The following is a 25,168-nucleotide window of genomic DNA, read 5'->3' as shown; positions in this document are numbered from 1 at the left end:
GCCTACCTGAGGCAGAAACCTCAGCAGCAGCCATGTGAGGAGGCAGAGAAGGAGCATTGCAGGGGGGGAGCGGCAGGTAGAAAGGCCCGGAGATTTGGTATGTTCAACCGAAGAGCCCTGCTTCCCTTCCACTGAGCACCCCCGAGGGGGTTGTTTCCAAGAGGGGGTGCGGGGAACCCGTCCTAGGAGGTGGTCGCCCTACAATCTTGTAAGGTTCCCTGAGCCCAAACACATGGCTTCCTGTCCTGCCCCCAGCCCGGTTACTCACGGGAGGCAGGCCCTAAGGGACTGACACAGCCTCGTGAAGCCTGGCCTCTTTGCTTTCTCTCTCTCTCTTTTTTTAACTTTAAAAAAATATATATTTTTTTTTATTGATTTCAGAGAGAAAAGGAGAGGAAGAGAGAAATAGAAACATCAATGATGAGAGAGAATCATTGATCGGCTGCCTCCTGCACGCCCCCTACTGGCGATCGAACCTGCAACCCGAGCATGTGCCCTTGACTGGAATCGAACCCGGGACCCTTCAGTCCGCAGGCTGACGCTCAATCCACTGAGCCAAACCAGCCAGGGCGCTGTCTCAGTCCTTAGATTTCACAAGTTGATGGGTCTTGGCGTGGATTTATTAAGTTTATTGGGTGTGGGGTTCTCAGCTTCTTGAATCTGCCCTTTGATGGTTCCTGTCAAAGTTGGAACATTTTCAGTCATTATGTCTGAGTCCTTTTACAGTCCCACCCTCTTTCTCCTCTATTCCTGGGACTCCCACTTTTTATTGTAGTCCCTCAGGCCGCTGGGGCTCTGTCCATTTCTTTATTTTTACTTTATTTATGTTGAAGATGGTTAGAATAGATTTTTAGAGAGAGGGGAAGGGAGAGGGAGAGAGAGACACTTTGATGTGAGAGCGAAACATCGATCGGTTGCCTCCTGAACACCCCCAGGAAGCAGACATTCGTTGCTCAGTCGGAGCCAACAGCACTCTGTGCCTCAGCTGGAATCCACTCCTTCCCCTCAGGTCGCTCCTTATCCTGGTCCTCCCCGCCCTCCACCTCCCTCTCTTCATCCGTGCTCTCTGCACTTACCTACATAGGGACCTGCGGGTTCCCCATCCATCTCTTCCTGCTTTTTGACCCAAGCCCTACCTAGCTCAGGTCCTTTTGTCTAATTCTTACAATTTTAATGTTCTTAATTGATCTCATAACTTGTATTCTCACCGATCTTTACCCCTCCGTTATACCTCCCAATCTTTCTAAAGCAAGTGTCTAAAGATGCATTTCTCAGGGTCAAACTAAAAAATGGTCTGGGCCCTGACCAAAGTGGCTCGCTTGTTTGAAGCGTCATCCCATACACCAAAAAGGTTTCAGGTTCGATTCCCAGGCAGGGCATACCCCTAGGTTGTGGGTTTGATTCCCATTTGGGGCATTAATGGGCGGCAACCAATTGATCTTTCTATCTTTCCTTTCCTCTCTCTCTCAAATCAACAAAAACATACCCTCAAGTGAGGATTTAAAAAAAAAAAAAAAAAAAGCTTTAAAAATGGTCCGGGAGCAAATAATCTGGGAAATGTTGGCTTCCCTAAAGGACAGAGACTTCCGTACTGTGGGACTGTCTCAGAGCTCTGAGTGTACCTACAGCCCCAGTGAGTAGCCAGGAAGACAACATAGAATACAAAGTGCCCACACGCATTTGACTAAAGAACCAGATAAGAAATACTTTCAGCTTTGCAGGCCATATGGTCTCTGTCGAAACTACTCCCCCCTTTCATTGTAGCTGAAAGCAGCCTTAGACGATATGTAAACTCAAGGGCATGGCTGTGTGCCAAGAAGCCTTTATTTACAAAACAGACCCCTGGCCCCCGGGGTTTAGCTTACCTACCCCTCTGGTGAGATCATCAGCTGAATGACAGAGACCTGGGTGTCATGCTGGAGGCCTTCCCTTCCCGGACTCCCTATGTACATTCTACCTACAGTAAGGTGACCAGATTTTAACGTTGGTAAAGCGGGACACCATTGACGATTGGGGGGGGGGGGGGGGACAGGGGTTCTTGATTAAAAATTTGGTCTATATGGAGCAACAAAAATTTTCATAGAACGCAAAAATAGTATTGTAATATATTTTTTTAAAATTTCAACATAAGTACAATTTACAAATATAATAAGTAAAAAATTATGTATAGTATTATTTTATTCTTTGGCATATTTCTCATTTGAGTGAATTTTTTTTTTTAGTAGATTGCTGTCGTTGTTTAAAAGGTCATGAATTTGTCGTAACGTAAGTCGTAAGTGTCACTTTCAAGGCCGGTGCTAGACTTTTTGCCGCCACTATAAAATGTAAATAATATGAGTACTGTCTGCTAAATTCAAGAAAATGTATGTATTTATGAAATAAATACATAAATTACTTACCTAAATTATCTGAATAGCTGATTTGTAATGACATCACTTGTTTAACTAGCTTACTAGCACGCAGTACGATGTGTATCGTCTGAGAGACAGTTACAAAATGTTTTCATCGTTGCCAATCCCAAAAAATGCCATTGTTCATTAAGTCCAAACAATGGTGGTCGAATTCTAACAACTGATCAACAATGCGATCTTTGATAAGCAGTTCTCGATAATCAGTTCTCAATAATTATTTGTTATTATTAAAGTTTAACATTATAAAATTAACAAAAATAATATAAAACTCATATCCTGGCTAAATAGCCACATGGCCGCCGAAAACCGTATATTCCCTTCCCGTTCTCCCGCCGTTCCCTAGCTTGTCGTGCATTCTTTCCAAAAATCGGGACTTTTTAAAAACGTGGCGGGACGCGGGACAAATTCTAAAAATCGGGACTGTCCCGCCAAAAGCGGGATGTCTGGTCACCTTAACCTACAGGAGCCTTGGATTCTATTTCCAAAATATGTATGCGTTTCCACCTCCTGCACTAGCTTAGATGGAGGCCAACAGCGCCTGCACCTGCGCAGCGTCCCACCTGGCTTCCTCTGCCCCATCACCCTCTACAGGCCCCAGGATGCCTGTCGCACGCCTCCATGGCGCTTCACTGGAGTTGGGAGAAGTCCTTACCGTGTGATGGAAGGCCCAGTGTGGGGCTGGCCCTGGACCACCTTCCAGCGCCGATTTTCTGCCTCCTCCCCTCAGGGCGCAGTTGAGCTTGTGAATGTGGTTTGCTAATGTTTGACTCTCCTCACCTCTGGACTTTCGAGCAGGCCTGTTAAGACCCAGGAACCAAGAGGTCACTGGTTCGATTCCTGGTCAGGGCACATGCCCGGGTTGCGGGCTCAATCCCCAGTGGGGCCTGTGCAGGAGGCAGCCGATCCATGATGTTCCTCTCTTATTGATGTTTCTATCTCTCTATCCCACTCCCTTCCTCTCTGTCTAAAAAAAATCAATAAAAAAAAGAACACGTGCTCTAACAGGTTTGGCTCAGTGGATAGAGCGTTGGCCTGCAGACTGAAAGGTCCCAGGTTCGATTCCGGTCAAGGGCATGTACCTTGGTTGCAGGCACATCCCCAGTAGGAGGTGTGCAAGAGGCAGCTGATCAATATTTCTCTCTCATTGATGTTTCTAGCTCTCTATCCCTCTCCCTTCCTCTCTGTAAAAAAGAAAAAAGAAATGAAAAAAAAAGAACATGCGTCCTCTCCTGGCCAGTGTGCTCAATTGGTTGGGCATTGTCCCATGCACTAAGAGGTTTGATTCCCGGTCAGGGCACATACCTGGGTTGCAAGCTTGATCCCTAGTAGCGGGTGTGCAGGAGACAGCTGATGGCTGTTTCTCTCTCATCAATGTTTCTCTCTCTCAAATCAATAAAAACATTAAAAAAAAAAAAAAAAAAAGCCCTCCTTCTCTTCCTTCAGCTTGTGAATTCTCCTTCTTCAGCCTCCAGTTAAGATGTGACTTCTACTCCCTCTGTCCAAGCTCAGGTTACGTGTCCCTCCATCCCCTTCATCCTGTTTTGCTGTCCCTCCCTGCTAGACGGTCAGCCCCGTGAGGGCAAGGTTGTTTTATTGTCCCCACATCTCTGGTGCCTGAGACAGGCCCAGCTCAGGCCCACATGGGCCAGGGTTAGGGGACAGAACCTAAGAGCCCCTGACACCACCTCTTAACCCTTTCCCTCCTGTAGGGAGCAGATGGCATTCATCGGTTGGAACAATTAGGAGCCCAGATGCCCCTCCAAGAAATAGTTCGCCCACCTGTGGTGAGGAATGAGGATTATGCAGCATCCCAGGGTCCTGCATGGGAAGATTTTTCCTTTCAGTTTGTGTCTGAAGTGTCTTTCTCTAAGCCTCTGTTTGAGAACTCGATGTCTTTCTTTACAGAGCCAAGTGCAGTGTGTGGTGCATGAGTGGATCCTGAGTTACTTACAACAACAAAAAAGCTACGAAGAACATTCTGGGACAACTGGGGAAACGTGGCTGCCGCCTGCACTGTAGGCAGTGTCACCGCGTCGGTGTTAAGCATCCCGCGAGTGAGAGCGTGTCACAGTTACGGAGGAGATCACTCCGGCTCTCGGTTCTTGGGAGCTACAAGCTGGCGCGTTTGGGAGTCAAGCGTCCTGATGCCTACAACTTCCTTTCAAATGGCGTGGTCACCATTGGGGCTTTTCAGAGGCAGGGAGGGGCGGGAGAGAACCCAAATGAAGCACAAAGGTGACCAACTGGTCCATGGTAATGAGAAGGTATGCATTTTATATTTCTTTTTTCTTCTTCTTCTTCTTTTTTTTTTAAATGTTTTTATTGATTTCAGAGAGGAAAGAAGAGGGAGAGGGAAATATCAATGATGAGAGAGAATCATTGATCTGCTGCCTCCTGCACACCCCCAACTGGGGATCGAGCCCCACAACCCGGGCATGTGGCCTGACCGGGAATCGAACCGTGACCTCCTGGTTCATAGGTCATTGCCTAACCACTGAGCCATGCTGGCCAGCCCCGTATTTTATATTTCAGTTAACACTCATCGTAGGAAGCATGACGTCTGTTGCGGAGCGCACACACCTCCGTCAGTGCTGCCTGCGCTTCAGCAGCTGCTGGTGGCTGAGGCCGCCCGGCATTGCTTAGCCTGCTCTCCTGACTTCCTGCCTCTGAGCTTCTGATGTTGGGCTCGCAGCAGCTTTATCATGGAGAAGCCCAGCACACACCCCTCTCTTTCTGGGTGAGCCAAATGCCTGCGCTCCAAAGGTATCCCATAGAGCTTAACATGTGAATAGCGGAAGTACAGAAAACAAACAAACCAAAAGACGGGCGAGAAACCTGCCTAGCATATTCCAAATGCGGGGAAAGAAAGATGGACGTGGGTGTGACTTTGGGTCCCAATTGCTGGCCTGGTCCAGGGTGCAGACTCTCTCTGGTCCATCCTTCCGGACAGCTCCCTGATGTCCCTGTAGTCCCTCCAATGTCCACCCCATGGTCCCGCCTCCAGACTGAAATCCCCTGGGAGGCGCCTGCATGGGATTGACGGGGACTCGCGGCCCTTCCCTGGTCTCAGTCTCCTGGGGTCTGAGGTGGCACTTCCTGCACCCAGAACTCATTCCAGCCTCAAAAATGCATGTAACCCTGTGGGTTCAGACCCAGACTTGCCTGGCATTCAAATCCAGGCTGCAGAGTGGCCGGTATAACATCACCCCCCATCCCCCACCCCAAAGGAAATAGCGAAGATTGCACCTGCACATGAGAGCTTGCTCCTGAGTGCTTGGTAAAGCTCTAGGCCAGTGTTCGGCAAACTCATTAGTCAACAGAGCCAAATATCAACAGTACAATGATGAAATTTCTTGGAGAGCCAAATTTTTTAAACTTAAACTTCTTCTAACGCCACTTCTTCAAAATAGACTCGCCCAGGCCGTGGTATTTTGTGGAAGAGCCACACTCAAGGGGCCAAAGAGCCGCATGTGGCTCGCGAGCCGCAGTTTGCCGACCACGGCTCTAGGCTCATCCGAATGGAGGATGGTATCACTGGTCTTCTGCGGGCACGAGGACCAGGAGCCCTTCTCTCTGGAGCCCTCCTCTCCACGGTGCCCACGCTCAGCTCCAGAGCTCAGAGAAACGAATGTCCCATCAGCACGTTAACAAGTCACATGGTTGCCCCTTACCGCCCTCCCCCCAGGGGCAAGGTTCAGAGGTGTGCCTTGGGCGTGCTAGACTGGGCATGGGAACTCTCGGGGCAGGTGGGAGGCAAATTCCCAAACCCCACGAGCACAGTCCACAGCCTGGGTTTGCTCAGCAGAGCCGCCCCGTGGGCAGGGGGCAGGAACTCCCTGCTCCAGGTGGTGGGGCGGTCTCCATCTGGAAGGCATCCCCCGGGGAGCCGTGAGCGGGGCTCACATCACAAATGGAGCTCCGGAGCCAGAAAGATGGCAAACAGTGAGCCCAGTGAGGCCTCGAGGGGTGAAGGAAGGTGCTCTGTGAGCTCGGGGGTGGTGGTGGTGGTGGTGGGTGGTGCAGAGGCTGGTGACCGGGCTGAAGGGCCCACTCCTCACCATCTCCACTCGAGCTCCAGGACGTGGGATGCGGGCGTGTGTTGGGGATGCGGGTGTTTTGTGCCTGGAGCAGGGAGGGGTGTGCATCTGCACGCTCAGATCGCTCTCTGTGCAGCCAACAGAGCAGGTGGCTCTTGCCACAGAAGTCCCATGTGTCGCTAAGTCCAACACGCAGGGGACATTCTTTAGTCTCCCCTTCAACAGGGATGCTGGCTTGGAATACAAACATCAGCGCACACACACACACACACACACACACACACACACACTCACTCGTCATGCTTCTCCCCCTAGCCCCCCACTCCACATATATTGCTTAACCTCCCCCAACCCCACCCCTTCTCACGCGCTGTGCTGTCCTTCTTCCAAGATCACCCCTGCCTCGCTCTCTGCGGGCCAGCATCTCCCAGACTCAATGAAGAGCACGCGGGGTGGTTGTTGACCTCCCGGGCAGGGTCTCTGCACCATCTCTGGCCTCAGTTGCCCTGTGCATGGTCCCTTTTTCCAGGGGCTGGGTAGGGGGGGGTGGGGTCTCAGCTGAGTTTCTGGGACAAGACTCTGGGCTGTCCTTAGAGCCTGTGTCAGGGATACCACGGGGGGGGGGGGGGTTGGTGAGGGGGGTGGGGGGAGGGAGCGTTGGCTGGGATGGTCTCAGCAGACCTCCCTGCCCGCTCAGGAGCTGGGACAACTTCAGAGGTCGCTCAAGCAGGCGAGCAGCAGGCTCTGTGCCCCTGTGTCTATGGCCCAGTGGCTGGGTGTGGGCTTCCCCGGGGAGCCGTGTGACCAGGACAAGACAGGACAGGAGGGAGGAAATGAAACATTGTCCCCTCATCTCAGGCCTAGCCTCCTCCCCCAAGCCCAAGGGGAAGGCCCTGAGCCTCCTCACCGTTGTCATTTCTCATGTGGGTTGCTCTGACACTCACTGTCACACACTGTGGGCTGCCCCCGCTGGACAGACGGCAGCCGCTCTGTCCTCAGACGCCCAGTGTCTCTGCCTGGAGGTCTGGGTGCAGAGGGGGGTCTGGAGGGTGGGCGGAGAGCAGTCAGTTCTCATGAACTGGGGTAGCTCCTGGCTGGTGGGGCCTGGAAGAGAGGTGGAATCGGGGCGGGCACCCCAGTACTGCTGAATGCCTGCCTCCTCAGGGGGTGAGCTGCCTAACCTTGAACAGGCCTCTCGCTCCCGAGGGCTGGGGTCTGGGTCGGGGGAAGCGAGGGAGGAACAGGGGCTCTCAACTGAGGGAATCCTCCCTCCCCAGAGGACATTCGGTGAAGTCTGGAGCCACTGTAGGTGTCCCAGCCAGGCAGGCATCTGGGTGAGGGGTGACGGGGGGAGGGGCGGGAGGGAGGGGGCGGGACTCTGTGGACTCTTGCTTCTCAACCTATTTAGCTGCCTATCACCTTCCCTACACCTGCCCGCCGCGCCCAGATTTTTACAGGAAAGGCTGCCACCTAGTGGCCCAACTGAAAACTTACCATTTACCAAGAGAACGCCAAGGCTTGGGAAGGGGGTAGCTTTGGGAATAGATGGAAGTCAGTCTCTGGGAGGAGACCCCGGCTAGAGCTGGGTTTGCAAGGGCTGCCTCACACCCAGAGTGCCAGTTCGGGCTGCCTGGGAGCCTCAGGACAGAAAGTGGGGCTTGGGTGTAGGCACGGTAGGTCAGCAGTTGGTTGGAAAGTCCTGGCTCAGGCCCACCAGAGGACCCCTGAAGGTAAGCCTCAGCTAGACTTTTTGTTGTTGTTGTTAATCCTCACCCGAGGATATTTTTCTTTTCTTTTTTAAAATATTATTTTTATTGATTCCAGAGAGGAACGGAGAAGGGAGAGAGATAGAAACATCAATGATGAGAGAGAATCATCGATTGGCTGCCTCCTGCATGACTCTCACACTGGGGATGGAGCCCACAACCCGGGCATGTACCCTGACTGGGAATCAAACCGTGACCTCCTTGTTCATAGGTCTACGCTTAACCACTGAGCCACGCCGGCTGGGCCTGAAGGATATTTTTCCATTGATTTTTAGAGAAAGTGGAAGGGAGGGGGAGAGCTAGAACGAGAGAAACATCAATGTAAGAGAGTCACATGGATTGTATGCCTCCTGCACACATCCCGATCGGGGTCAGGGACTGAGCTTGCAACTGAGGTACATGCCCTTGACCAGAATCAAACCTGGGGCCCTTCAGTCTGCCGGCCGACACTCTATCCACTGAGCAAAGCAGCTAGTGCTCAGCTAGACTTTAAAAAAAATATATTTTATTGACTTCAGAGAGGAAGGGAGAGAGAGAGAGAGAGAGAGAGAGAAAGAAACATCAATAATGAGAGAGAATTATTGATCAGCTGCCTCCTGCATGCCCCACACTGGGGATTGAGCCTGTAACCCAGGCATGTGCCCTGACCGGGAATTGAACCCTGACCTCCTGGTTCATAGGTCAATGCTCAGTCACAGAGCCACACTGGCCTCTCCCAAGAGCTCTCCTTTCTCCCAGGTGCGTTGGGGAAGAAGCGACTTTGGCACCAGGAGGCTTCCCCTGGAGAGAGCCCCCCAGATCCTGCCCTGGGTGTTCCACGCTGTATAGACACTGTCCCCAACCCCGAGAGGGGACAGAAGCCCGTCCTCACGCCCCACACCTGCCCTGTGCGAGGAGCTCTCCCTCTGCCCTCTCACCCTCCTCCGGGCTGTGGCGCTTGGGCTGTGGCCCTCTCCCAGGCTCTGTGCTTTCTCCCCTCCCCCTCCCCCCTGCCCCTCCACTTTGCCAATCGAAGGACTTGCCAGTCCGATTTCTCCGCAGTTATGAGAACCCCACCTTAGGCTCCGCGTGGTCGGCAGGAGCATGTCCAGCGTCTGGGCCTGGTTTTCATTCCTGCCTCGTCCTCTTTGACGGGCCTGTCTCAGGCCACATGCCTCTGGGGGCGGGGCGCAGTCCAGCACACGCAGGCCACCTGGGAATCTCGGGCCCGCCGGTGCCCAGACCACACCTGTGGAAATTCTGATTGAATTGCCCCGGGACCTGGAGGTCGTGGCTGAGTATAGGAAGCTCCCAGGTGATTCTCATAGGCAACCAGGGACCTCTTGCACAGCCATTGCTCTGCGCGTCTCCCTCCTGCCACACCCGTTCCCCTCTCGGCTCGGGGTGCCCTCTCCACCCCTACCTGGGGTTCTCCCGCCCGGAGCCCCTCGCTGCAGTGCTCGGGAGAGACCTCTGGCCTCTCCTCTGGGCGCAGCATCTCTAGGCATCTCTTCTGTGCCAGCTTTTAGCCTACTGACTGGCTTGTGAGCTGGTCTCATACTTTAGACGGAGAGCTTTTGGACCATGTTTTACTTACCTGTGTATCCCCTGATTCTACAGTGCCTGGGACATCATTGTGCTTGGGGACTGTGCCCCAACGGGTGTCCCGCTCAGATGCCAGTCTTCATGGTGCTGAGACACCCAACCCTCCAAAGTCACCCCTTCTGAGAAGCCCTGAGGCCATGAGCAAGGGTCAGGCTGAGAGTGCCTGGTCACCTCCCCTGGGCCAGGGTCTGGGGTGGCACCCTCCCCACACCCTGGATGAAAATGCCTGCCCCGTGATGAACGGGTCATGCCTCAGTTTCCATGTTTAGAAAATCTGGGCTTGGAGCAAAGATCCCATATAATAAGACCCTAATATGCAAATTGACCAAAGGGCAGAAAGGCCGGTCGCTATGATGCACACTGACCACCAGGGGGCAGATGGTCAATGCAGGAGCTGCCCCCTGGTGGTCAGTGTGCTCCCACAGCAGCACTAAGGAGGAGCGAGCCTGGCTTCTGGCTGAGCCGGGCTCATGGCTGGCAAGCGCAGTGGGGGTGGTGGGAGCCTCTCCTGACCCCCTGCAGGGCTAAGGACCCCTGGGAGATGTCTGACTGCCAGCAAGGGGACATCCTCCGAGGGGTCCCGGACTGCGAGAGGGCGCAGGCCAGGCTGAGGAGAACCCGCCCCCCCCACCCCCAATCAAGTGTACCATTGTCGTGCACCGGGCCTCTAGTGTAATAATAATAAAACCCAGCATGGAAAAAAAAAAAAAAAGACAAAAAGTAACACTTTAGACAATAAAAAAAAAAGGAATAAAGTACTAATTCATACTAAAAAAAAAAAATCCCACCATGTGTGAGTACTTACCTGTGTCAACGATAGAGGCAGTGTTTCACTTAATCAAGCCAGCAGCCCTGTCTATCAGGCCTCCCAGGGGGAAACTGAGGCTCGCGGATGCTGCGTTGTGCGCAGACTGCTTGGCCTCACCAGCATCGTCTCCTCCCCTGCCTGGGCTCAGAGTCCGGCTCCATTTTCTAGTCTCTCGTGGCGGCGGTGGGGTTCATGCAACCCTACGGAGTGTGCGTGGAGGGGGATGTGCCCCTTTTCCAGGTGGGGCCCATTAGAAATGGTTACACACGTGACCTTGCGTCTCTTCTCCCATCAACCAGCGGGATGGAGAGGACGTCATAGATCCAGAGGGCCTCGATGAAGGCCGAGCCACCGATGGGAGGAGCCCGGGACCTTGGGCGACTGAGCACAGTAACCAAGTCCCATCGCTGAGCCACCGTGGGCCACAGATGAGCGAGGGTTCAGTTTTTTGTTTGTTAACGTATGTTTGGTCTGTCTTGCAAAGCAGCTGCTGCTACTTAGCCTAATGGATACGCCGGGACCTTCCCAGGTCCCCCTGGTCAGTGAGTGTCGAGTCAGGGCCTGTTCCCAGGCGGGCTGACTTCCGAGGGCACCTGTACCCTGTCTTGTCCCCGGTGCCGCCTTCTGGAATTCTGTCAGTGTGCAAATACTTCCGGAAGCGGCCAGACATTCCCTCCGGGGCTCACCCACAGATCACTCAGAGCTGGTTGGCACAGGGGAGGGGTTCAGGTTCTAGTAAAATTCGGGTGACATGATCCTGTGTCAGCCTCGCTAGGTGTGCAGCCCTCTGGGTCTTCCTGCCTGAACGTGGGGCTCAGCCGGCTGCCCCCTGGCTTTTTTTTTTTTTTAATACATTTTATTGATTTTTACAGAGAGAAAGGGAGAGGAATAGAGAGTTAGAAACATCGATGAGAGAGAAGCATCGATCAGCTGCCTCCTGCACACTCCCTACTGGGGATGTGCCCGCAACCAAGGTACATGCCCCTGACTGGAATCGAACCTGGGACCCTTGAGTCTGCAGGCCGACGCTCTATCCACTGAGCCAAACCGGTTAGCCCCCCTGCCCCCCCCCCCCCACCCCCGGCTTCTTGCCTGAGATCAGCTCCCTGCCTTGTTGGGCCCCATGGTTGCATGTACCCCCGGGAGACAGGACATGGTGGTCAGTGCCCCTTGTAGCTTCCACCAAACCAGGACTCGATCCGGAGGCTGTTCTGTGGGTTCACGCCCACGTGGTCCTGATGCCCGTCGGGTTGAACAAGGCGGCTGGGCCCGAGCACACGGAGGAGCTGTTTCCTGCCTCCCTCCTGTTTTTTCCCTGAAGGATAATGGCCCAAACCCTCCGCACTTGGGGTACAGGGTTTGTGTGTGCTTCCGAGGAGGAAGTCTCCGGAACACGTGCAGGCCCCGGTTTGCGGGACCTGTTGGTGATGCTGACAGGGCGCATAAGCCCACACCTGGTGCAAAGCCTCTCTCTCCCTTTCCTTCCACCTGCCTGGCGAGATGGCTGGGAGGCAGCATGATTTAGGGCAGGGGTCCTCAAACTTTTTAAGCAGGGGGCCAGTTCACTGTCCCTCAGACCGTTGGAGGGCCGGACTATAGTTTAAAAAAAAAACTATGAACAAATTCCTATGCACACTGCACATATCTTATTTTGAAGTAAAAAACCAAAACGGCAAAAACACCCGCATGTGGCCCGCGGGCCGTAGTTTGAGGACGCCTGCTTTAGGGGCTCGGGGTGAGGTACTGCCCTGGAGAGGTTTTGAAATCTGCTTTGAGTCTGATCCCACCACTTCCCAGCTAGGGGATGACTGGCCTGTTCCCTCACCTGTGCAGTGAAGGCTTTGCAATCTGTCCGTTCAGTTCACTCCCATTTCTTCCTCTGTCATCTAGAGTGCCTTCACCTGGGGTCAGTGGCTGGCAGCCTCTTCCTTCCTCTCACACAGATGGCCAGGTCGCTCCCCTGCCTGTCCTCCCGGCACCAGGGCACTTGTTTGTGAAATGAAAATGGCTCCCTCTTGTGTTTAGTTTGAGAAAATGCAGCCTTCAATCTTTGTATCTTCTGTCCCGTGTCAACCTCCTCTGCGTTCCCACCCAGCCGACGGTCTCACCACAGGCCCTTTGCATATGCCGCTGCCTGGTGCATGTCCTCCTCTTCCCCTGGTCACCTCCTACTTCACTTTGAGACCTCAGCAACTTCTGTGACATTCCCAGTCTAGGTCACATCCCCAATCATGTGCATCCACAGCTCTGTCTGTCTGTCTCTTTCAGTACAAACATCCCTGTCATTTTCTTCACTTCCTAGTGTCATTGTTTGACTGTTGTCTCTCTGCAACCCTGACCATGAGTTGCACGAGGTGAGGACCCCTGTTTATGTCTACTCACCTCGTCTATCCCCACAACTGAGCACGGGACCTGGCACGTGGCCAGCTCAGTATGATGATGTTGAGTGAATAAAAGGTGAGGATTAAGTGAAAGTACTGTGTGCAGGGCACTTAGCACTGTTCTCGGCATCTATAAATATTAGCTATGGATGATAATCTAACTAGGATTGGTGCACAAAAATTCATCTACATCCCAAGTCCTCTTCTTACTTGGGTTGTCCTAAGTGTGCACATTTGGAAGTAAATTGACCTAATCTGGAAGAAAATACAAACACATACACCAAGCATGTCAAACTCAAAGGCTAACACGGGCCAAATAAATGAGGCATGCAGCCCGTGGGCCCAAGTTTGACATGCTTGACATACACACACACTCACACACAGAACCATATGAACACATGCATGTCTCCCAAAGTGTGGAGGTGTTTGCCGTCAATTTCCTGCCGGCACTTCCCAGAGCTAGCAGGGAGAACCCTGACTTCCCAGGGGGCCTGCAGGGACCCATTTAGTCTGGGTGGGCCTGGGGGTCCTCACTGCCCGTGGGCCCCACCCAGACTCTCTTGCCCACCTGTTTCATGAGGGAGGGGGCTGCAGGTGTAAGGAGAGACCAGTCTAGAATGGAGAGCAGTTTGGGGGTACTGAGATGCCTCCAGCAAAAACCCCTCCAAAACTTCAACGTACCAGCTCATCCCCCTTTATCCAGCGGCTTTCACCGTGTCCTGGCCTCAAAGCATTTCCACAGAAGACCAGTGTCCACAGGAGTTTTAGAGACTTTATTTATGTATAAACCATTTAAACACTTTGCCATAAATTATCTTTGCCTGTCCCTAGTCTTTGCTTAGCAGCAAATTAAAATTAATATAAAAACTCGATGAACAATTCATACATGTATATTACAAAAAAGTTCCTGTACCAAAGTTCTTATTAGACATTTTTTTGTGTTTTTTTTTAAAACTCTTTTTTGTTTTTTTTTTTTTTTTTGATGGGTTTTCTTTTTTTTTTTTTTTAATTTTTTGTTTGTTTTGTTTTGTTTTCTCTCCTCGTGGTGACTGTCATGTGATTGTCTCAGTTTCTGGACCAAACAAACACACTAAGAATTTTAAATCGGAAACAGTGATTGTGCCTCGAGGCTCAGGTATGTACAGGGTGATCTGAAGTGGTGCCCGTTAGCAAAAGAGTGTCACAATGCCACACCTCTACTGCAACTGATAACCCACGAACTACGGAATCTAGACGGACTACACCCTGTAACTGCGGATTACTGTCCACAATGGATTCTTCAAAGACAAAAGAGGATGAAATTCATCTGCGGGGACCAGAGCCGCCGTTCTGAATTCAAGTGTGCACTCTGCGCTCCCATAGGTTGGCTCAGGCCCCACTGTGCCGGGGCCTGAGAGTTAAGTGCTGAACGGTATTGTTTCGCTTTGACGTTGGATAGGAATCTCCTTTTTCTGCTCCCCCCCGCCCTTGTGTTTTTTATTTATTTTTTTAATTTTTCTTTAAAAAGTATTTCCAGTGCTCACTCTTTCACGTGTATGCCCCCCTCCCCAGTCGCTACACACAAATCGCCCCCAAGTCGTGTTTTAAATGCACCTGTATTGAAACGAAAAACGCCGGTAAGTAGTTTGTCCATCAAGCAGTCTGAGTGGGTCTCCTCTGCCGGTCGGGCTGGGTCCGGGGATGCCGTCCCAGGGGAGTCTCGGCGTCGCTCACCTGCGAGTCAGTGAGGTAATAGCACAGGAGGCCTGCTCGCCTTCATCTCTTTGTTTTTCAGTCGTGTGTTTGTTTTGCTTTTCGTTTTATTTGCGTGTGTGTGTGTGTGTGTGTGTGTGTGTGTGTGTGTTTTCTCTTTTGTTCCTTTTGGACATTTCGCGTCTCTTTCCTGCGTAGACCCAGAACAAGTGGGTCGTATGTTAGGGGAACTTGGAACATTGTGTGTGTTCGTTCGTTCGTTCATTCATTCATTCGTTCGTTTTGTGTGTTGTTGTTGTTGGTTTTTTTTTTCTTTCTCTCGGAATTGTCAGCTGGGTTTTAGTCTGCTTTGGGAGGTGGGACGTCTCGCTTGGCCAGCAGCATTGGAACTCAAAAAATGTGAGCCTGCTTGCCACTGGTCCCCAAAGCAGCCCAGCCTCAGTTGCCCCTGTTAGGTCTTCATCTCCTTAGGAGAGGAGAGGACAGTTACTCCCGCCGAGCCATCCAGACGCGGGATGGCAGCCGGCGAGGGTGTTACCTCTTTCCCATCTCATTCTGTCTTAAGAACTGGATGTTGCTGCTACAGTCTGCGAGCTCTGGGTACTGCTCCACGGGAAGCACGTAGTAGCCCTCGTACCCCTGCACGCGGCCCGCGCTCAGGAGCTGCTGCCGCTCGCCCTCAGTCCACAGGCGGCTCCCCTCGCGCCCGTCCCTGGCCCTCTGCTGCTCCTTGGCCCAGGCGGTGCCCAGGGCCCTCTGTCGGGCCTGGTCCAGCACGCGGGCCTTCTCTTCGTCCAGGGTGTCGGGGGTGAGGCCGTAGCGGATGCTGAGCAGCAGCGTGTTGTACTGGAACTCGACGTTGGTGAACCTTCGAGTCCTGCCGTTGACCAGCAGCGTGGGCTGCGACACGGTCACGTTCACCCCGCTCTCCAGCACCTTGCGGCCGATGGTGGTGCCCAGCGTGACCAGGTCGCCGTCGGCCGCGCCGATCTTCACAAAGTAGTGCGTGTCCTTGCCCTCGATGCTGTAGTGCATTTTGTCCAGGTAGTAGGCGTTGTTCAGCACGGACGCCACCTTGCGGCTGTCCTCGCTGGCGATGCTGGACACGCCCGTGCTCACCCGCCCTTCTTTGATGGCGAACATGATGCCTTTGCCGATGATGGGCGTGGTGGTGGCAAACCAGTGGCCGGCTTTCTCGCGGATGTTGGCGTGCAGCTTCTTAGAAATGACCTGCCCTTCCAGGGCCAGGAAGGCCTGGTTGTGCCTCTCTGTCGTCTGCTGGACCCCCGTGATGAGCTGCGGGCGTAAGAAAACACGAGTGCTGAGACGGTTGGCACAGGCTGGGAAGCTGGTTACAGAAGGGTCAGCAAGGGAAAAAGCTTGTCCTCCCTGCAAGCCCGAGGCTTGCGTCTTTGATGACATGCCCTGACTGTTCTGAAAACATATGTTTTTCTTGATTTCAGAGAGAGGAAGGGAGAGGGAGAGAGAGAGAAACATCAACATCGATCGGCTGCCTCCTGCACGCCCCCTATTGGGGATCGAGCCCACAACCAGGGCATGTGCCCTGACCGGGAATCAAACAGGTGACCTCCTGGTGCCTGGGACGAAGCTCAACCGACTGAGCCACACCGGCTGGGCTAGGCTTACCTTTTGAGACTGGGACAGGCTGGCGGTTCCAGGGCTGGAGTGGTGTGGCCTGCCCGCTGGAATTGTGCCCCTAACTAAAACGACGGTATGGAGGTTTGCCACCTTGCTGGCACCCACGCCCAGGCCTACCCACTCGCCTGGACTGTCCCTTAGTGTCCTAGCCTGAAGGGCGGGGTGTGTGTTTGAGCAGCTGGGAACCCGGCTGCTATGACTTAGATTTTTTTGAGGCCAATGTCCTGGATAGTCATGAACTTCTTGGGCTAAGACCTTGCTACTCAAAGTATGGTTGGGAGCAGGGGGACCTCTGGGCCCGCCCTGGTAGAAAAACACACACCACAGAAATCTCGGACCTCACTCAGGAGCCACATTCTAACCAGACACCCTGGGTGGTTGGTGAGCATATGAATGTCTGAGGTGCACCTGGATTCCTGGGCCAGAGGGATGGTCCCCGGGCTCTGAGTCATTTGCCTTGGATTTGCGCCCTGGCTCCACAGAGGGAGGAAATCACGGTTATTGCCTCGGCCTTCCGTTCTCTACTCACAAATTACAACTTGTCTCCATTGGTGGTTGGGGGACAGGCTGGGATAATGGAAGAGGCAGTGTTTGGGAGGGAATGGCACTTAGATAAATGAGAGAAATGATGGCTATTCATCCGCTGAGTAGTCCCCGAGGGGCCGGACGGAGAGAAGGCTGTTCTCAATTACCCAGCGGCTCCTCCCCGTCGCTCTCGTTACACAGTCTGGAGTCTCTGGACAGTTCTCCAGAGCAGCTGGGACCTTCCAGGCCTTGATGGTGCCAAGCGCTGGTTCCGTGGCGGGGGCTCTCAGACACTGCCGCCCACCCTGCGCACCCCATTGTGGCTGAGCTCGGAGCTGCACCCACGTGGAAAATGACCACCCTTCGGTCATCACCGAGAGAACCAAGGACAGATTCTGTACCGAAAACTCATTCTGTGTACGTTTGGGCCATAAAACCCTGACGTTTTATGCGGGGCATAAAAATATGCTTTAATGGGATAGAAACGGCAAAGCATCGGTTTATGACGCCCCATAAAAGCCGAAAGGTTTATGATATTACAGGCAGTGCAGATGGTAGGTGGCTGCTAGATTTCTCTGTGCTGTTGTTAATCAAGGAGTAACTCAAGGGTATGTACTGAACAGATCATGATACCACAATTAAGGTCATAATCGAGGTTCTGAAGAAATGCGTGCTGCGCCAGTCAGGTGACAGCATCGACACTGGCTTTCCTGGGAAGTCACCGTGATTCATGCATCTTTTATACCCAGCTCCAGTGTCCCCCCTCTGCCCACGTACCCTTGGCTCCCATGCAGTTCTGTTTGCAAAAGGGAACGGTGACAGTCCTTCGTGTTCTTGGCAGGAACCCCCGCTTACCTGTCCATTCTCACTTGCTTGACTCTCTGACAGCTCATAGGGAGGAGGCACGAAATACATTTTGGCTCTTGGGAAGCCCGGGATTATGTTGCTGAGCTGAAATCCAAACATCACAAGCCAGCTCTTCACATCTATGGTGGAAACAAAAACAAGGACTTCTGAAATCATCGTGGGTGGGAGGCAATAGAGGATTTTGGGAAGAGAACAAAAGAAAATGGATGGGTGGGTGTGAATCCAACAGGAGAGGGAGGCAGGAGCCTGGGAAGGTCCCCTGGTTCAGACCCAGAGCTTCTTTGCATGGGTTCGAGGAAGAAGATGTCCTCCCACACTTGGTCAGTTGTTAACCCCCCACGTGGTGACTTAGAAGAACAGTGTTGGAGCGAGGTAGATCTAGTTTCAAATGCCCTCGCTGTGTGACCTTGGATAAGCTCCTGCCCTTTCTCTACACTCAGGCTCCTCAGATGTAACTTGGGATAACCCCTATACCAATCTCGTTGGGTTGTTGTGAGGGCTGAAGGAGAAAATCCATGGAAAGGGCTTATCACAGTGCCTGGCATGTGGATTGCTCCACCCAGTCATCCTCCCATTCTCCTGGGCGAGTATTTAAGGGAACATCTAATACAGGCCAGTGGGTGTGTTTAGAAGCTAGAGATACAGTGATCAGCTGGATGGGTAAGTGATGATCAGGAACACTGCGCAGGACATCTGGGTGGGGTGCTGCCCTGCACTGGCTCGTGATGGAAAGGAGGGTCTGCGAGTGCATGGAATGCAGAGTCCTCTGGCTCCTGAGCCCCTTGGCTCAGGTGACTACTCTTCAAAGAGAGGCCGAAAGAGAGCCCTGTGTGCTCAGAGTGAGACTGCCCTTCTCCCACTAGAGAGCAAGATCGAGCCTCTTGCATTGGGAATCATACCTCCTGCCCCCTGTGTCCTGCCCTCCACTGAATGGTCCGGACTCTCACAGGAAGACTGTGTCCCCCAGAGCACCTGGCCTCCTCCCACAGTGACCAGCGGAGAGTCCTGGACATCCATCCTTCACCACACTCACAGCCTCACCCACACCATCGGCACCCCAACATCACGCCTTATGTCCCCTTCCCACTTCTACCCAACTCCTGAAACATGTCCGTTGGCCTCTGGAATTCACACCCATCAGCAGCAAAGTCCCCCAGGTCATCGACCTCCTTCCAAAGGTTCCTTTCCCTTCCTGCTCTAACTGAAACCATCTCTCCCCCATGGACACTGGTCTCTGTGCTTCTCCTACAATCGCTGAACCTGAGGTATGAGAGCTCCTTGTTGCAGCAGGCCACTCACCTGCATTTCTTTCTTTTTTTAAAAAAAAATATATTTTATTGATTTTTTACAGAGAGGAAGGGAGAGAAATAGTGAGTTAGAAAAATCAATGAGAGAGAAACATTGGTCAGCTGCTTCCTGCACACCCTCTACTGGGGATGTGCCCACAACCAAGGTACATGCCCTTGACTGGAATCGAACCTGGGACCCTTCAGTCCGCAGGCTGACGCTCCATCCACTGAGCCAAACCAGTTAGGGCTCACCTGCATTTCTTCATGCTTTTCTTTTGCACTGTCATTCTCCATCTCTGTTCCTGAATTCATTTTTAGTGATTTCATTATATAAGCACTTGATCCTTCAACTCCATGCCCTCTTAGTTCCTTGATAATCCTTCCTCGCTCATTCTCATCCTCTGGACCTCATTACCAATCATTCTCATCTTCCATTATGTCGTTTTCTTGCACATCACCCTGGGACCACTGCCGGGATACTCCTCTTTGTAACCTGACATGCATACTCCTTGACCCTCTCCCCTCCCTAGGACCTTCAATCCATCCTACACCGCTTTCCCTCATCCCTCAACATCTTGGTCTCTCTGCTTCTCTTACTGAGCACACATTCCATGGCCTATCATTAGACTCATTCCCTTGTGATAGGCTCAGATTCTCCCCTTTCTCACTTTTTCACACTTGCTTGTTGAAGTCACAGTTTTGGTTAAATTTGAGTCTTTGCTTATTCCATGTTTGGAGCTGTGCAGCTGAATGTGCCTGGAGAAATGCATGTAATCATGTTGACGGTGTCACTTTAAATTCCTGACCACCACCCCTCATTGTGCCTTCCTCTAGTTGCCTGGCCATCTGACTACATTCCCTTCCTCCACTCAGGCATCCTCCATTCTCCTGGATGATTTTACATCTTCTCATCTCTGCTTTCTCTTCCTCTCTCTAGCGGCTGACCTTGTTTCCTATCCTCCTGAGAAAACTGATGCAGCTAGAGGGAAGTTTCCCTAAACTCTCTACCAGCATCCTGTGCCCATATTCCCCATCTTCTTCCTGGAGCTGTTTAAGTCAACCCTCCACTTAAACACTAGGTCACATCCTTTCTTGCCCACTCAAGAACATGGCTCCAGCAACTCTCTCTCCCCCATGTCACCAATGTCCTTCTCTTCCAATGGATCAACCTCATCAGCATACAGGCATGCTACTAAATGTCCACCTTAAACAATTTCTCCCTTGTCTCTACTTCTCCCTTTAGCCATCATTCATTTCTTATCCCCCTTTCCAAAAGCTTCTCAAACTTAAAATAATTTTCTATACTCATTGTCTCCCATTCTCTTCCCATTCTCCTTTGAATCAGGCTTTGGCCCCGATTACTCCATTGAAACAACTCTTGCCAAGGTCACGAATGACCTCCATGCCTCTAAGTCCAATGTTAACCGGGGTTCTCATCTTATTTGACCTATCAGAAGCATTTGACAAATTGAATGTTGCTGCCTTTCTTTTGTTTCTTGGCTTTCTGGACAATGCATTCTCTTGTGTATCCTTCTCCTTCCTACCTTGTAGCCACTCTGTGTCCCTCTTTGGTTCCTCCTCCTGTCCCTGATCTCTTAATGCTGGGATGCCCTTGCCTCAGCCCATGAACTTCTCCATTCTATCTACTCTCACCAATATGGTGATCTCATCCAGCCTCAGGGCCCTAAATACCATCTACGTGCTGATGCTGACCTCAAACCTTAGATCTCCATCCTAGGTCTCTCCCTTAGCTCCAAACTAGTAGATCTAATCATATTTCAAGCTTACACCCAAACTGTGCTCCTGCTCTTCCTCCCAAACCGGTCCCACCCAGTCTTCTCCATCCTTCTAGCTGCCATCCTTGACCTCTTTCTTTATCTCACTCCCACATCAAATCCATCAATAAATCCTTCACTTTTTTATTGAGGTAAATTCACACAATATAAAATTCATCATTTTAATCATTTAGAAGTACCCAGTGCAGTGGCTTCATTATATACACAGTGTTGTATAACTGTCATTACTATCTAGTTCCAGAACATTTTCATCACCCCGAAAAGAAACCTCATGCCTATTAGCAGTCATTCTGCATTCTCTCTCTCCTCCATCCCTGACAACCACCCAACTGCTTTCTATCTCTATGGTTTTCCTGTTCCAGACATTTCATATACATGGAATTGTACACTACATGGCATTTTGTATCTTTTTTTTTTAAAGGATAGTCTTTTGATTTTTAGAGAGAGAGAGGAGAAGGGAGAGGGAGAGAGAAAGAGAAACATTGATGTGAGAGTGTAACATCGATTGGCTGCATCTGCATGCCCCCTACTGGGGATCAAACCCTCAACCTGCCCTGGCTGGTTTGGCTCAGTGGATAGAGTGTCTGCCTGTGGACTAAAAGGTCCCAGGTTTGTTGTTTTTTTAAAAAACATTTTATTGATTTTTTACCGAGAGGAAGAGAGAGGGATAGTTAGAAACATCGATGAGAGAGAAATATCGACCAGCTGCCTCCTGCACACCTCCTATTGGGGATGTGCCCGCAACCAAGGTACATGCCCCTGACCGGGATCAAACCTGGGACCCTTCAGTCCGCAGGCCGATGCTCTATCCACTGAGCCAAACCGGTTAGGGCTGAAAGATCCCAGGTTTAACCCTTTGCACTCGCTTGCTTTTTTCTCGATTCCTTTATTCTAATGCTAACCGTGTCGAGTCACACTTGACATCTGAGTGTAAAAGGTTAATTCTGGTCAAGGGCATGTGCCTGGGGTTGTGGGCTCGATCCCCAGTAGGGGGCATGTAGGAGGCAGCTGATCAATGATTCTCTCTCATCATTGATGTTTCTATCTCACTCTCCTTCTCCCTTCCTCTCTGAAATCAATAAAAATATATTTAAAAAAAAGAATTAGAAAAGCAAAACAAACAAACAAACAAAATGCAACCTGGGCATATGCCCTGACTGGGAATCAAACCTAAAACCTTACAGTACATGGGACAATACCCAACCAACTGAGTCACAGGGCCAGGGCTTAGCATTCCTTTTTATGGCTAAAGAATATTCCATTGTTTGGATATACTACATTTTGCTTATCCATTCATTAGTTTATGAATATTTGGGTTGTTTATACCTTTTTTCCTTACTATTATGAACAATGCTGTTATGACCACTGGTGCACAGATTTTTGTTGAAAACCTGTTTTTAGCCCTGGACAGTTTTGGTCAATGGTTAGAGCATTGGTCCTTGGACTGAAGGGTTATGGGTTCAATTCTCGGTCAAGGTCATGTACCTTGGTTGCAGGTTCAATCCTTGGCCTGGGTTGGGGCGCATGCGGGAGGCAACCAATTGATGTCTCTGTCTGTCTCACTCTCTCCCCCTTCTCCCTCCTTTCCACTTTCTCTAAAAATCAATGGAAAAATATCCTAGAGTGAGGATTAAAAAAAAGAAAAAGCCTGTTTTCAGTTTTCTTTTCATATTTAAAAAAATATATATATATATTTGTATTGACTTTTATTGATTTCAGAGAGGAAGGGAGAGAGAGAGAAACATTAATGATGAGAGATAATCATTGATTGGCTGCCTCCTTGCACACCCCACACTGGGGATTGAGCCCACAACCCGAGCATGTGTCTTGACTGGGAATCAAACCATGACCTCCTGGTTCACAGGTCGATGTTCAACCACTGAGCCACGCCAGCGGCTGTTTTCAGTTTTCTTGATCACATACCTAGGTGTAAAATTGCTGGGTCATATAGTTCAATCCTTTCCTTTACCAATAGATCCAGAATCTGTGTCCACTTCTTGTCATTTTCACCACCTCAACCCTGGCCCCTCACCTCTTGCCTGGACTTCTAACTGGCCTCCCTGCTTCCACCTCGGACCCCACATGCCTTATCAGCACAGCAGCCAGAAGGAGCCTTTAAACATGGAGCAGGCCCTGTCATTCCTCCGCTGTGAACATGCCATGCCCCTCCCCCATTTCTCTCCATGAAAAAGCCTAAGTCCTCCTGATGGTCTCTAAGAACCCTCGCCCGAGGTCTCTCTGACTTCGTCTTCTCCCCTTGCGCCCTCAGCTCCAGCCTCTGCTATTGCTCCATCATGCCAGGTGCACACTCATCTCAGGCCCTGGAGTGCGCGTCCTGAAAAGCCTCCTCAGGCTCTCTCACCTCTTTCAAGTCTTCTCAGATGCTGCCTTTCCAATAGGGCCAACCCCAACCACCACATTTACCACCTGCCCCCACCCCCAGCAATCCCAAGTCTCCTTACTCTGCTCATCCCCTTCTCCCCCAGGAGTCACATTCCAACATGCTGCATCCCTTGGATGTGTATTATATCTATTGGCTATTGTCAGAATGTAAGCTCCACAAGGGCAGGGAGTTAAAAAAAAATCTATTTTAGTCACTGATGTCCCCCCAAGCCCTACAACAATGCTTGGAACAAAATAGGTGCTCAGTAAGTGTCCCTGGAATGAATGAATGAATGAATGAATGAGTAAACACTGAACAAATGTGGCAGAGTCTTCCCTGACTGGTGTAAGGTTGACAGAGGAACTAGCTATCCCTGCCTCCTGCCCCGGGACTGTCACGAGTTAATGGTGACTTTGGTACTAAACATACAGGCATGTAAGAACCCTCGAATGGGAGGGAATCTGGGATCCATGATGCATTCGTTGGCCTTGGGCACGGACTAGTCCCTTGAGTGACTTGGCAACAGCACCTATTAGCGCTAGCCCACTTGAGAATTATTTAACAATACAGGCTCGAGATTGCCTTCAAAAAGTGTGTCAGCATCCAGCAGAGAGAAGCCTGGCTTTAGTGCAGCAACAGTCACATATTGACAAAGCGGCTGTTTTGTGCCGGATGCTGTAGAGCCTGGCTTTCCCAACTGTGGATATTCATTTTTAAATGGCCTCGGCACCATTGTTTGGCCATATCCACGTATCACCTGTACAGGCATTTACTTCCTGATTTCTGAAAAATAAATTTTTCTTTTTCACTTAAGCCAGTCCATTTTTTTTTAAAGAAAACCCTTAAAATGTTTTAAAAATTATTTTTAAAATGGATTTTTTAGAGAGAGAGGAGGGAGGAGAGAGAGAGAGAATCATTGAAGTGAGAGCGAGACAGTGATTGGCTGCCTCCTGCACACCCCCTACCGGGGATGGAGCCCACAAACTGACCAACTTAGAATCAAACTGGCAACCTTTCAGTGCATGGGTTGACACCCAACCAACTGAGCCACACTGGCCAGGGCTTCACTCGGTCCATTTTTAAAAAGAGACATTGCCACTACCATCACTGGGAAAGCAGACGCACTTGATGCAAACAGAAAATAACTGTAAAATTAAAACAAAGAAAACCAAAGCTATGCAATTAAATTGAGCATGATTTTGTTGCCAGCTACTGAGGGAGTCTTAGATCTGCTCTCCCCATTAAAAAGGGAGCTTAGAAGTGTTAATGAGGTGGCAAATACATACCAGTGTCCAGGGGAGACTTTCTCCACCTCAACTGATTGGGAAGAATAAAGAGAGACCAAGGTCCCCATCTGTGTTTCCATGCTGCTCAATACCTCACCTGCACACCTTCACATGGACGTGGGCTGTGTAGGGAGCTCCCAGAAAGGCAAGAGAGGTCTGTTCCCTGTACGGATCCTCCCCAGCACTCAGGAGCTGATTCCTGGTCCCTGCCTTTGAGACCAGGAATTTTAAGGGCCACACCCACGAATAATAATTGCTCATGTCATCTGCCTTTTTTTTACCTTCTAACATGGCTTGGTTTCTGAGTCTAAACCTACTGTAAAGTGTTTATTCGAGTTGCTGGTCTCCTCCTGCACACAAACCCCCTCCTCCCTGGGAAGTCGCTGGTACATGATGGGCTCCCTAAATCATCTGGCAATGTGGCCCCTCCTACGAGCTCATTCCCTCCCTCTTCTCAGGTTCTCCCACACATCTGGAAGCGCGTTCTCTCTCCAAAACCTGCTGTCAGCACAGCAGCTTGGTGTTAAGCATAGATGGGAGGAGAGGGTGAGGGAAGAAGGAGGCGGTGCCTTCCTCCTCACCGAGGGAAATGAAACCCCACAGAATCTGACTTGATGCTCACATGCGCCTGGGGTTGTAAACCCAAAGACCCACTCAGGACAAGGGGGGCGGGGAATGCAAGTC

The 25,168-nt window shown here is 51.2% G+C and overlaps 1 protein-coding gene across 6 annotated transcripts in view; it reads right to left on the bottom strand.

Annotated features, from left to right (window-relative positions):
- Positions 1 to 15,213: 15,213 nt before the first annotated feature.
- TENM2 (teneurin transmembrane protein 2) overlaps positions 15,214 to 25,168 on the bottom strand; it is a gene marked incomplete at both ends in the record, with an annotated part of 890,113 nt that continues 880,158 nt past the window's right edge. For all 6 annotated transcript variants that reach the window (XM_079771922.1, XM_079771923.1, XM_079771924.1 and 3 more), the window contains 2 exons: positions 15,214 to 15,975; positions 17,719 to 17,849. In XM_079771922.1, coding sequence (XP_079628048.1) covers positions 15,214 to 15,975; positions 17,719 to 17,849 — 893 coding nt within the window. The remainder of the gene's footprint in view (positions 15,976 to 17,718; positions 17,850 to 25,168) is intronic.

Source organism: Cnephaeus nilssonii (genome assembly GCF_951640355.1).
Source record: "Cnephaeus nilssonii genome assembly, chromosome: 5".
Taxonomy (NCBI): Eukaryota; Metazoa; Chordata; class Mammalia; order Chiroptera; family Vespertilionidae; genus Cnephaeus; species Cnephaeus nilssonii.
Note: the sequence above shows the minus strand (reverse complement) of the source record. Positions and strands in the feature narration are given on the sequence as shown.